The sequence below is a fragment of the Hippopotamus amphibius genome, chromosome 10 (genome assembly GCF_030028045.1).
Source record: "Hippopotamus amphibius kiboko isolate mHipAmp2 chromosome 10, mHipAmp2.hap2, whole genome shotgun sequence".
Taxonomy (NCBI): domain Eukaryota; kingdom Metazoa; phylum Chordata; class Mammalia; order Artiodactyla; family Hippopotamidae; genus Hippopotamus; species Hippopotamus amphibius.
The window spans coordinates 29,541,187-29,555,061 of NC_080195.1; the positions used below are offsets into that span (position 1 = coordinate 29,541,187).

At 38.8% G+C, this 13,875-nt stretch overlaps 1 protein-coding gene and 1 pseudogene across 1 annotated transcript in view; one reads left to right on the top strand and one right to left on the bottom strand.

The window, feature by feature from the left end:
• The window catches only part of BAG4 (BAG cochaperone 4), a 29,021-nt gene extending 20,758 nt beyond the window's left edge, over positions 1 to 8,263 (top strand). The window contains exons 4-6 of the mRNA XM_057697669.1: positions 5,162 to 5,416; positions 5,902 to 6,156; positions 6,883 to 8,263. Of these exons, the coding sequence (XP_057553652.1) occupies positions 5,162 to 5,416; positions 5,902 to 6,156; positions 6,883 to 7,368 (996 nt within the window). The 3' untranslated portion in view covers positions 7,369 to 8,263. The remainder of the gene's footprint in view (positions 1 to 5,161; positions 5,417 to 5,901; positions 6,157 to 6,882) is intronic.
• LOC130830447 (origin recognition complex subunit 3-like) lies at positions 1,092 to 4,952 on the bottom strand (annotated as a pseudogene).
• Positions 8,264 to 13,875: the final 5,612 nt, after the last annotated feature.

Genomic DNA, 13,875 nt, shown 5'->3' on the forward strand with positions numbered 1-13,875 from the left:
ATGTGGGATCTTCCCGGACCAGGAATTGAACCGGTGCCCCCTGTGTTGGCAGGCAGATTCTTAACCACTGTGCCACCAGGGAAGTCCCCAGCTTGCCTTTTTAACTGAACATTGTTTTTCCCTTTTCTGTGGTACAACATATGAGACAAGCGTTTCCCTAGTGTATGGAATCAGTAGGTTTGGGTATGTACATCTTTATTTAATATAGCCAATTTACTTTTCACAATGGTTACCAGTGAGGAAATGAACTTCTCAATTTCAGCACAAAAGGCAGCTGGGATTGTTGTTGGGATTGCATATAGATCAGTTTGGAGAGTAGCATGCATTACTTTTACAGTTAATGGAAGAGGAAGACACAACTCTTTGAAGTCATGAGTCACGATTTTTCTCAGCAGTGTGAATTTGTCTGATTTCATCAATTGTTCTTAACAACAAAGATTATTTTCGGACGTGACATTTCCCCCCCTTAGATAGAGGAATTTATCACATGTGTATGTTACATATATTCAAGAAAGATTCACTTTTAATGTAGTGATGACTTTTTGAAAACAACAGCAATAATGTGAGAGAGCTTTTTAGACTCAAAAATTATTGGATTCTAAACCCAAACGTATCTAGACATATGCTTGTATGGGATTAGCACACATGTGTTTCTTGGTGAAACATCACATGGGGATTACACATTTATCTTCTGACCAAAACAGACTCCTGTAGTGGTGTGTATATATGACTGGCTTCTTTTTTTAAAAATTGAATAGTTTTGCTCATTTGCCTTCTAACTGCCGCCTCGTGTTAGCTTTGCCACGTGATGGTTCTTCTCTTATAAACCAAGAGTGCATAATTTCATGCATTTCCCCCCGGAATGTGAAACTGACATCCATTTCTTGAGAAGTGGTGAATGTTGTGAGGGCCCTGAGCAGTCCCCACAGCTGATTAGCGTGCTGTGTTCAGGTGCGGTTTATGTGCTGCGCAGGTACCGGGGGCAGTCTTTGAAATACAGCCTTCCTCGTTTTCAGCTAATAGTAAGGATTGTTGAGGAGCATGTCGGGTGGTTCCTGGAGCAGGTTTGGGGCAGCATGAAGTAAACCAGCTCAGAAGAGATGATTTGGTCTCGCCAGACTGTTGATGAAATTCGTGAGGTATTTTCTGAGTTCTTCAAACTAAGATTGCTGCTTATTTGTTTTTAACGCCTTCATTTGCATCAAGAACTGTCTTCTGAAGCCTCAGAAGTATTTGCTTCCTCTTTGGCCTCTGTATCAGGGCTTTGTAATTGGCTCAGGAACTCCTTTATTTTCTTTGCTTTGTTGCCAAGCTACTCTTCAGAAGACTTAAAACCTTTGAAATATTTCTGAATTATGATCATAAGCTCATCCTTAGTCAACGTCTATAGCCACTGCAAGACTAATGGTGTGTTCTTCTGACTCTGATCATTTGTAAACATGGATATTGTAGCTGTGATCTGTCGACCCAGTGGTACTTGGGAAAAGTATGATTAATACACAGGTTTTCTAGTAATGATTGTGGTAGGGTTTTTTTGTTCAAAATCCTCTCATTGGTCATGAATGCAACTTGTTTTTCTAAAGCTTCTTTTCTACGTATCTAAAGGATGAAAGACGGATACTTTCACATTGATTTTCTGATAAAGAAGGTAATTCTCTTGGCTTCTGGGAGATTACACCACAGAACACTGAGTGCCTGGGAACAGAAATGCTCTAAGAAAGAAAACTGAAGTCCTCTTATAATGTTCTGAATTGAGAAATCATGGTACAAAAGGACTTTGGTCAGAACCTATAACACCTTTTCATTTAATTTAAAGGGGAACTGGGTTGTAAAATACAGCTTATTAAGTACTGTGGTCTGGAGCCCCTGTGAGACAAAAATTGGAATAGTTCTATAAGTAGAGATATTGCATGAAGAAGTGACCAGTGGATGATAATGGACTTGGCAGTTCCAGAAATGAGTATTAGTAGAAACTCAAGTTGATGTCAACTGCTGATAATTATGAAGTCTTGTAGTGCTTTTGTGGTGAAGCCTTCCATGTTTTTCAAGACCAGCACAACAGGAGGAATTGTGGTGTCGCTAATGGAAAAAAAATTTTTTCCCCACTCGGATTGGGTCTGTGTGCTGTTTGATAGTTGTATACTAAATGGAAAAGGAATCCATTGAACAGTGTTTCACTTTCTGGGTGAGAGACCTGACCACTTTTCTTCTCTTTGATTCTATATCTATAAACAGTCCATCAATTGTAAAACAAACTTTTGGAAGAAGTATTTCCTCCTGGATAATCTTTAGCTTGCAGTGAGGCACCATATGGTGTGACTTTTGAAATGCTAAGTCGTATTTACATTTACCTCTAGAACAAGAGCAGCACTTGGAATATTTTTTGAGTTTTAAGAGCTCCAGTTTCTTGATTTCTTCTGGAATCCAAAATGAGACTTCTACAGAAATTCGATGACTGTCAAAGATTTTGTTTAATTCTTCTTGTAGTTGCTCAGTTTCAGATTTTATCTGATACCATATCAACTGACAAGTTTCAAATCACAGCTTGCTGTCCTTGATACAAGTTTCCCTTCATGAAAATAGTCTACTTGGACATAGATGGAAGTAGCTATGGTCTGAGCTACTTCCAATTTCTAGACATACTTGAGATTTTGTGACATTTTTAATAGCAGATTTTTTTTTACTGTAAAAAGTAATACAACTTTATTACTAAACATTTGGGAAATAAAAGGAAGAAAAAACACTAGTTCTGTCATCCTAATATGTCCATATTTTGGTAAATTTGTTTTCAGCCTTTTCCCTATCATATTTACACAGCTTTAATCTTATTTTACGTATGCCTTTTGATATGACTTTTCATTTATCATATGTACTTTCCATGTTATAGGGTGAAATAGCATTAACTCTTTTTAAAAAAAAATTTATTTTTGAATTTATTTTTATTTTTATATTTTTTAAAATTTATTTTTATTTTATTTATTGGCTGTGTTGCATCTTCGTTGCTGCTCGTGGGCTTTCTCTAGGTGCGGAGAGTGGGGGCTACTTTTCGTTGTGGTGCATGGGCTTCTCACTGCAGTGGCTTCTCTGTTGTGGAGCACCAGCTCTAGGTGCGCGGGTTTCAGTAGTTGTGGCTCGCGGGTTCTAGAGCACAGGCTCAGTAGTTGTGGTGCATGGGCTTATTTGCTCCGTGGCATGTGGGATCTTCCTGGACCAGGGCTCGAACCCATGTCCCCAGCATTGGCAGGCAGATTCTTAACCACTGCACCACCAGGGAAGCCCTTTTTTATTAATAATAAGGAACTTTTCAAACATAGTCCAAAATAATGAGAATAGTTCAGTGATCTCCCATGTACCCATTACTCAGCTTCAACAAGTACAATACACGGCCATCATGTTTCATCTATATATATATCCTTAGAGTATTTTGAGGCAGATCCAGATATCATATTATTTCTCTTGTAAATACTTAAGTATGTATCTTTAAGATATAAAGAAGTTTTAAAAACATTACCAGTATGCCATTATCAAAACTTTAAAAACCCACTAAAAATAATTCTTTAATATCATTAGATGTCTGGTCAGTTCTAACAGTGAATTTTTAGGACAGAATAAAATTCCCTCAATGAATAGCCTGTAACCCACTTAATCATCCCATCAGTACAGGACAGTTTACAGTTCTGCACGATGGTGAATCATGCTGTGATGAACAAATTCATGCCTATAACTTTTTCTCTAGTTGAATCATTTCCTTCGGAAGGATTTCTAGAAGTTGAATCACAGTACGAAAAGTCACACTATTTTTTTTTTTTTTATCAAGTCTTCAGCTGTGTATGTTGCATAAGGGATTTTTTTTTTTTTTTTAATTCCCTGGCTGCACCCTGTGGCATTTGGGATCTTAGTTCTCGAACCAGGAATCGAACCTGTGCCTGTGCCCCCTGCACTGGGAGTGTGGAGTCTTAACGACTAGACCACCAGGGAAGTCCCTATCCCTCTTTTTGATGTGGTAGATTTGGAATCAAATTTAAGATTTCATTTTCTTCAGTCATTAACAACTGTAGAAGGTATCAGGGTTATTTTTTTTAATTGAAGTATAATTGACATACAATATTAGTTTCAGATGTACAACATAATGATTCAATATTTGTATACATTGTCAAATGATCACCACAATAAGTCTAGTGAATATCACAAGGTTTGTTTCTTATTCTTCTACCTCAAATGGGAAAGATTGTCTAGTTTTAGAAGGATGAGTCCAGGAAAACTTGAGTCTCTTTTTACCATTTTAACAATGTAAAGGAGAAATTAATAGAAAACATTTAGATAATCATTCAGAGTTTAGCTTTAATCTTGTTCAGATTACTAAACTGAGGGTTCTGGGTGTCAGTAATAGTCTGGGTAGGTGATGTAAAACTGCAGTAAGCAGTGTACGTGGAATTTGCCTCCATCTGCTGTTATTACTGGGGAAGCAGAGTGGGAAAGTATCAATACAAAGAACATGGGCTTTGGAGTCAGGTCTGGTTCATTTCCTGACCTTGCCACATGAATACTAACAGCAGTGGTATTATAAAAACTACTAATTATTGAGCATACTGTGTGCCAGACGCTATACTAAGCGTTTTATATGTGTCATCTCATTTAATTTTTACAATAACCCTGCAAGGTGAGTTTATGATCTCCAGTTTCCTGCTAGAGAAACTAAAGCTCAGAGAGGGTAAACACCAAGCCTGTGGCAGGGCCAGGTCTGTCTCTGTGGGGTTTTTTCCTTTCTCTTGTATCATGGTTATTTTCTTCTGTCTCTAGTCATTCTCCCACGTTTCCCAGAACCCCCTCTCCAGTGTGTGGGGATAAGCTCCCTGCTGTTAGGTGTAATTGCCAGGTGTACTTACGGAAATGGTTGAGAAGCACTGCTCAAAGGCCCTTACTTCACCCTGCATCACAACATATCCTCCCATTGTTATGACACAGACCGTAAAGCAATAATCTGAATTTACTATATGTATATGATTATCGTGTATGAAAGAATACCTCAAGGGTTGCTTAGGTAGTTCATATTTTCATTAGTTACTGATCTCCTTTCTTGCCAGAGTTTTCAAAGTGAGGGCATTTCAGCTCTTCTACTTATTCATCTTTTTTTTTCCCTCCCAACTTTGCTTTCTGACAGAGTTTGAATTCTTACACAAACGGAGCGTACGGCCCACCGTATCCCAGTGGCCCCGGGACAAGTACTGCCTCCTACCCGGGGGCTTATTACACCCCTGGGTATGCTCAGACCACCTACTCCACAGAGGTTCCGAGCACTTACCGCTCACCGGGCAACAGCCCAGCCCCAGTCTCTCGTTGGATGTACCCCCAGCAGGACTGCCAGACTGAAGCTCCCCCTCTTAGGGGGCAGGTTCCAGGATATCCTGCTTCACAGGTGAGCATTATTCTGTCATGGTTTTATTTTTTCAGGTTAATGAATGCTACCAAGTTTATTTCTCTGTTCACTTCAAGAGTTTAGGTTTATATTTTTGTAATATTCTATGAATGATCCCATGTTTATTTCTCTGTTCACTTCAAGGGGAGTTCTAAGATGTCTTCCTTACAGCATATGGGTCTATTTATTTATAGTATCTATGGGACAGACTTATGCTGTGCTTCAGCCACTGAAGTTTAGGCCCTATTTTTTCTGAGTTTGAGTGTCACCACATCTACCCCCGGTATCTTTGGAACCAAGCTTTTTTAGGCTTGGAGAAAGTATTGCAACTCATTAGAAATGCTATAGTTTAACCCGTAGCAGCTAAAATATACTCTGGTAAGCAGAGAGGAAGCATCTCAGAATCTGTTTACGCTAGAATATTTTCATTACTTCTTTGAGTGATTTTTAGCAATGACCAGCATGTTTCCTTCCTCTCAACCCAGAGCCCTGGAATGAGCGTGCCCCATTATCCTTACGGGGAAGGTAACCGTAGTGTTCCACAAGCAGGACCAGCCGTGCGACCCCAAGAGGACTCATGGGCTCCTCCCGCTGCATACGGAATGGGAACCCGTTACCCCTGGCCTGCAGCTGCACCCTCAGCACCACCTGGGAGCCTCTACATGAGCGAAGGCACTTCATCGTGGCCTAGCGGTGGCTCTCCTCAGCCACCTCCTTCACCACCGCCCCTACAGCCCAAGGTAGGAGGCCTTCTGAACATGGTTCTTTTAATGTTTGGGTGATTGAGAGAGCACAGCATGGAGCTCTGCTGCATTGGTCTGCGTTAAATGGGGACTAACTTCAGAATGTTGGTGGCTACTACGGACAGCTTGACCTAGCCGTTTCCTTTTAATTTAAAATAGACTTTATTTTGTAGAGCAGTTTTAGATTCTCTTCCTTTTTTTGAAAAGACAGGAGAATGCTCATTTACTATGAGTTGTAATGCCATCTGAATGTTAAACAAAATCAAAGATTAGAGTTTATTACCTCAGTCTCCAGACAGAAGACAAAACCAGTGTGAAATTGCATGGTTTTATTAAACTGTACCCTTGAACCTCATTTGCTTGTGGCTAGGTTCCTTTTTAAGATTTGTCTTCAAGTTTTACCACTTTAGGGGAACAAACTGTCTAATTCCTATTTATTAAGTCACCAGACAGATTGTGAGGTGGTGAGGGTAGATTGTGAGGTGTTGATGATGGTGACCTGCCTCAAGGCAGATTCCAGCCTTTGTACTCAAGAGTTCTCTGCCTTTTATCCTCTTAGGGCTGTGTTTTTCTCAAATGATTAAGGTGGGCCGTCCAGTTTTATGGGTGGGGAATCTGTTCATGTACCTTCCTGGTCAGGTGAAAGATGGGGGCTAACAAACCTGAGGCTGATGGATCCCCATTAAAACAGCTTTTTTCCGCTCTTTACTCTCCCACCCCAAGGATTCCTCATACCCCTATAGCCAGTCCGATCAAGGCATGAACCGGCACAACTTTCCTTGCAGTGTCCATCCGTACGAGTCCTCGGGAACAGTGAACAGTGATAATTCAGAGCTCTTGGATTCCCAAGTCCAGTATAGTGCTGAGCCTCAGCTGTACGGTAACGCCACCAGTGACCATCCCAGCAGTCAAGATCAGAGTAATAGTCTTCCTGAAGAGTGTTTATCTTCAGATGAAGGGACTCCCCCAAGCATTAAAAAAATCATACATGTGCTGGAGAAGGTCCAGTATCTTGAGCAAGAAGTAGAAGAGTTCGTAGGGAAAAAGACAGACAAAGCATACTGGCTTCTGGAAGAAATGCTAACCAAGGAGCTTTTGGAACTGGATTCAGTTGAAACTGGGGGCCAGGACTCTGTCCGGCAGGCCAGGAAAGAGGCTGTTTGTAAAATCCAGGCCATACTGGAAAAATTGGAAAAAAAAGGATTATGAAGGGATTTAGAACAAAGGGGAAGCCTGTTACTAACTTGACCAAAGAACTCGATTTTGGTTAATAGCCCTCTTTTGAAATGCCTGTTGACAACAAGAAGCAATACATTCCAACTTTCCTTTGATATAAATCTTGAAAAACTGGTAAAGGACTTGGAAGAACTATTGGGTTATGAGTAGTTTTCAGTTTTCAGACCAGTGAATGTAATAGGAAGCTGTGGAGTTATCAATATTGCCAAGTGGACCCACCCCTTAAGAAATGTATGGGTATCTGCAGGCTGCTTCTTATCAGCAGGCGGGAAATCCACCTTGTGTAACAGGCTTTTCAGAAACCTACTGGATAAGACTGGATGTTCTCTGAGACAAACAGGCTCTGTTTTTTAAACATCTGGATTACTTTTCACATTTTTGTACATTGTGACTGCTACCACCAGACACTTTGTGTGTAAATTACAGCTTGGACTTTAGCCTTCTTGGACCTCTGTTTTGTTTTGTTATTTGCAGTTCACAAATATAGTATTATTCTCTACTTGGTACATTTTGTAGTAATATGTTTAATGTAATTACTCAAGAGACTATATTGACAGCCAGAAAGTACTCTGGATGGATTTGTATCTTTTCACCACTTGAATATATTGCACTGTGTAGTGAGTTCCCGAGGTAGATTGTCTCCTTTTTTGTATAGATCATTAACTTAGAGTTTTACCACTTCTATTCTTCATGTTAGTGTTGGAAGGTTAATTTGGAAATGGCGTGAGTACAGGGAGGAAAACATGGCCATTTTCTTTTTTGCTTTCTAATTGTATTGGGATGAAGATCCACTTTAAAATTTTCTTTTTTCCCCCTTAATTATCTTTTTACTACAGCTGCTTCCATACAGAGCAATGTGATGAACACAGATGAGAAATTAAATGCCACAGCAAGTAGAAATAATAACTGCACAAATAATAAGTACGACCATTTGGCAATGCTATTCTCCATCTAAAATATTAGCCTCACCATCCGGATCCCTACGAGCAGATTTCAGCTCAGTGTATCTGCTGAGTTTATAGTAAGAAATGACGAGGGTAGGAGAGGATTTGTGCTCAGGGAGTGAATCAGCCGTAGCTAGAGTGGGCAGTTGTGTTCTTCTTTTAAAGGTAGATTTGAGGTTTATCTTTGTTTCCCTAGAATAAATTGCATAGACAGTATTGCCTGTTTTATAAAAAAGATGTTTACCGTCACTAAGAACAGTCACTTTAGAGCCAGATTTAAGGATGGGATATTGAAAGGGTCTTAGCTGGATATGCTTGGGTAGCTCTGTGCTATCATGTAGAAAAGACTTAGGCAGATGAGTTACTTTTTTTGTCTGAAGTGAGTTTCCAGTGTAGAGTATCTGTTATTGGAAAAACTGCTGTTTCTTAATAAGATATCCAAATGATAATTTTTTTTTCTTGACTGCCAGGCCTATTAACAAGAAAATAAATCTATCAGCCACCTCCTCTCCTTATATGTCTCCAAACATATTATATGATGAGAAGAACTAGAGTAAAAATATTGGCCCCATCTTAGGTTGGTACGAGTGATTTTATGAGATAATATGGTGACAGTTTTATTCCAGGATTTTTATTTTTGGCCTAATGTAGGAATGTTTAAAATGTGTATATGTCTTTTAACAATTTTTTTTTAGATTTTGAGGTAATTTTAGACCTCCTGAAGAGTTGTAAAAACAGCAGTTTCTGTGTACTCTTCACTCTCTTTATATTAACAGTTTATGTGACTATAGAACATTTGTCAAGTTAAGAAATTAAATTAGCCTTGATACAACACTATTAACTAGAGAGTTTTGAAAGTAGAGATTTTCTTAACCTTTTCACTAATGTCCTTTCACTGTTTCAGGATCCAATCCAGGATCCTGCCTCGAATTTAGTTGTCGTGTCATCGTAGCGTCCTTCGATCTGTGACAGTGTATCATGACACCTGATGCGGTAACGTATTTCTGGTGTTGTTAACCTTAGCCACTACCTAAGGTGGCGTCTGCTAGGACTCTCTACTGTGAACTTAACTATTTTTCCTTTGTAATCACCAAATGTTTGCTGGAGATAATGTGAGCTATGCAAATGTCCTGTTTCTGCTTAAACTTTTGCCCACTCACTTTTGTATCCACGGGCAGACCTTGCTTGTGTCAGGTACTGCTGTGGTGTTCCAACGTGACTTTGTTTCTCTCATTCCTCCGACATTTATTAATTGGATTCCTTCTGTAAGGGAGGGCAATTGCTTCTGGATTTATAATTTTAATTATAGTAAGATATTCCGGATAAATACAGGCTTAGAACTTAAAGGTGTAAACCATGTTAAAATGATTCCAAATGCAAATATCAAGGAAAGGAAAACTAAATTGGAAACCTGTTCCAGAAAATATAGTGAATATAAGAAGGAAAAGGGTATTCATTGTTTTGTGGATTTCATTCAGTTCTTGACTTAGTATTGACTCCAGACTGAATTCAAAAATTTTTTTGGTATTTCACATCTGGACTTTTACAAAGTATCTAAGTTTAATATTACTTTGGGGATAATTTCTGTCAAAATCTTGAATAAAGTTATCCAGCTCTGGCATGTTAAACACAACTATGTTCTCTATAATAAGCCACTATTTTTCCAAATATAAATGCCACTATAAATATTTAGACGAATAAGTCTCAATGAAGTATCGGCGCGATGGGCTGGTCTCTACATTGTTGATGGGGAATTCTTTTAAATGCTTTGAAAAATGGGGTTTTGAAAACAGTTCTTTAGTTAGTTAATATAATACCATTAGAGGTAGGAAGATTTTCTTTAAAGTTGAAGAATATAGATTAAATTGCCGTTAAAAAAGTTTTGGGGGGATAAATACTTGATGACTGGAGTTTTTTGTCTTTTTTTGTTTTTAAAAAACTTACGAGTTTAAAGACTCAAATAATTCTAGGGAAGTTAGCAATTTAAAGAGTCAATTCTGAGACTTTCCTGGTGGTCCATTGGTTAAGACTTTGCCTTCCAGTGCAGGGGGTGCGGGTATGATCCCTGGTTGGGGGGCTAAGATCCCACATGCCTCGTGGCCAAAAAACCCAAACATAGACAGAAGCAATATTGTAACAAATTCAATAAAGACTTTAAAAATGGTCCACATCAAGGCTTCCCTGGTGGAGCAGTGGTTAAGAATCCCCCTGCCAATGCAGGGGACATGAGTTCGAGCCCTGGTCTGGGAAGATCCCACATGCCGCGCTTCAACTAAGCCGGTGCACCACAACTACTGAGCCTGCGCTCTAGAGCCCGTGAGCCACAACATTGAGCCCATGTGCCACAACTACTGAAGCCCACTTGCCTAGATCCCATGCTCCGCAACAAGAGAAGCCATTGCACTGAGAAGCCCACGCGCTGCAAAGAAGAGTAGCCCCTGCTGTCTGCAACTAGAGAAAGCCTGCAGGCAGCAACAAAGACCCAACGCAGCCAATAAATAAATTAAAAAAGAAAAAAGTCTTAAAAAAAAAGTCAATTCTATGAAAAGGTGCATTCTTCTGTTCCATTCCCATTTTTCCTTCTACAAAAGTAACCACTATAAACTGAGTTTTAAAAAAAAATCTCCATATTTAAATTTTATTTTTATTTTTTAAAATTTATTTTATTGAAGTATAGTTCATTTACAGTGTTGTGTTAATTTATTTTGTACAGCACAATGATTCAGTTATACCTATTTATACATGCTTTTTTTTTTTCAGTTGGGGTATAGTTGCTTTACAATGATGTGTTAGTTTATGCTGTACAGCGAAGTGAATCAGCTATCTGTATACATAGATCCCCTTTTTTGGATTTCCTTCCCACTTAGGTCACTACAGATCTCCATGTTTTTTAATAGCACAGTTGTATCGCTCCCTTTTGATTGATCAATTGTAGGTCATTTCTACTGATTTTCTGTTGTAGAGGATGAAGGTTAGGTCTCTCTGCGTCTACCGTACACACATCCCAGCCCTCATCCTTCCAATTTCTCAATCCACTTGTATGGTAATTCTGTCATGCGTTATTATACCATGTAAATGGTGACCAGAGCTCAGTCATATGTTAAAACTAGTTATTTTTCTTTTCCTGACCAACTTCTTGTTTTCCCTGGAGTGAATTATGTCTTATTCATTTTGTTTGTTTATGTACTTATGACTGATTTGACCTTAAACCCTCCATCATTTGTCTAAATCTTCTCTTAAGATGCTCAGACATATCTTATCAGCTCCAGGCTCCTGAAGCAGCTTTCCTGGAGCCCTCTGACTGGAGAACGGGTATGTTCCTGGTGCACACTTCCACTCTGGGGTCTTCTGTTCGTCCTGGGGATTCTCTCCACCCCTTCTGTTGGATTCCTTTTTTCTGAAGCTGATGTCTTTTCCTTTCTTAGTTTACTCCTTCATTTTGGTAGAGTGTGTTCTCCAGTAGCTTCCTGAAAAAGGGAGCATAGGAAATAATTTTCTTTACATCTTGCATGTTTGAAAATGTGTTTTCATGATCCTTTGTTTAAAACTTGGTTTTTCTTCTTGGAAGCTTCTAGGATATTTTTGTTCCCTCTGCAGTATAGTGTTGGTGTGGGTCTGTTTTTGTCCGTTTTGCTGGGCACAGTTTGTTCTGGAAACTCCTGCCCTAAAGTCCTATAACATTTTCTTGGGCTTTTTTTTGTTGTTGTTTGTTTGTCTGTTTTCTGCCTCTGCTACCCTGATCTCTATTACATCTTTCTAGAATTCCTGCTGTTTCTGTTATAGATCTCTTAGACTGGTTTTTTGATTTACTTATCTTTTCACTTTAATTTTTCGCCTTTTTGCTGTACTTTGTGGGACATTTACTCACCTTTATCTTCCAACTCTCCACTGAATTTTCTGTTTCATCTATCATATTTTTAGTTTCTAGGAGTTTTTTTGTTCTCTGTATTCTCTGTGGGATTCTGCCCTCATTTATAGGTATAGTATCATACCTCTGAGGATATTAATGATAATTTCTTGATATTTTTTTCTTCTTGAATAATGAATTTCCTACAAAGTTGCTTTTCCCTTTCTTTTTCAATCTCCCTCTTTTTCATGTTAGAGATATTTTTCAGATGTGTATCAGTTCTTAGTTGTGTTTTTTTACAGTGTTGTTATACTAGAGACCCCAAATGGCTTCTGGAAAATACTTCCTGGCTATTCTAATGATTATTTTTTCATAATCTTTCCTGGAGGGAATAGCTGTTTTAAGTTGAAGTTGAGAAGGGAGGGTTTTGTGGATAATTGTTCCTCATCTGTGAAGACAGGAGGCTCTCGTGCTCTGTGTGCCTTTTCTCATCAGGAGTGGTGAGCAGCAGCGCACGTTACGATCAAATGTGAGGCAGAGGAGGTGCCAGCTGCTGAGAAGAGAGGATTTAGGGGTTTCTGAGATCAGGGCACATTTTCTCTAGCCAACTTTTAAATATTCTTTTATTTTGCAATATATACCTTATTCTGGTAAGCTAATGCCAAGGGTAGTATTGCCAGATAAAATATAGGATTCTCAGTTACATCTGAATTTCAGATAAACAGCAAATCATCTTTTAGTATCAGTGTGTTCCACATATTGCATGCGACACAGTGATACTAAAATTGACTGTTTTTGTGAAATCCAAAATAACTGGGAGTACATTCATTCCTCAGTATCCATGGGGGATGGGTTCCAGGATCCTGCCTCGGATACCAAAATCCATAGATGCTCTAGTCCCTTATGTAAAACGGTGTAGTATTGCATGAAACATATGCATATCCTCCCATAAACTTTAAAGCCATCTCTCCATTATTTATAATACCTAATACAGTGTAAATGCTATGTAAATGGTTGTAAATACAATGTAAATACTATGTAAATAGTTGCCAGGTATGTGGCAAATTCAAGTTTTCGTTTTTTGGAACTTTCCTGAATTTTTTTTCTGCTCAAATATTGTCTGTTGATGGTTGGTTGAATCTGTGAATGTGGAACCCATTGATAGGAATGCCAGCTGTATTTTTAATTTTGTAATTTTTTAATTTTTAATTTATTTTTTTGGCCACACTGCACGGCTTGTGGGATCTTAGTTCCTCGACGAGGAGTTGATCCCAGCCCTTGGCAGTGAGAATGCAGAGTCCTAACCACTGGACTGCCAGGGAATTCCCTGTATTGTATTTTTTAAATTAAAGTTTTTATTTTGAGATAATTGTAAATTCACATGCAGTTTTATGAAATAATGCACAGCTTTCCTATACCCTTCACCCAGTTTCCCCCAATTGCAAAACTTTACTGTTATGTCACCACCAGGATATCGGCATTGATATGTCGAGATACAGCACAGTCCCGTCACCACAGCTCTTCCTCCTGTTGACCTTTCCCACCATGCTAAACCCCAGCAGCCACGAAGCTGTTCTCCATTTCTAAACTTTGTCATTTTGAGAATGTTATATAAATAGTATTGTATAGTATGTAACCATTAGAGGTTGTTTTTTTTTTCCACTCAGCATAATTCTCTTGACATTCATC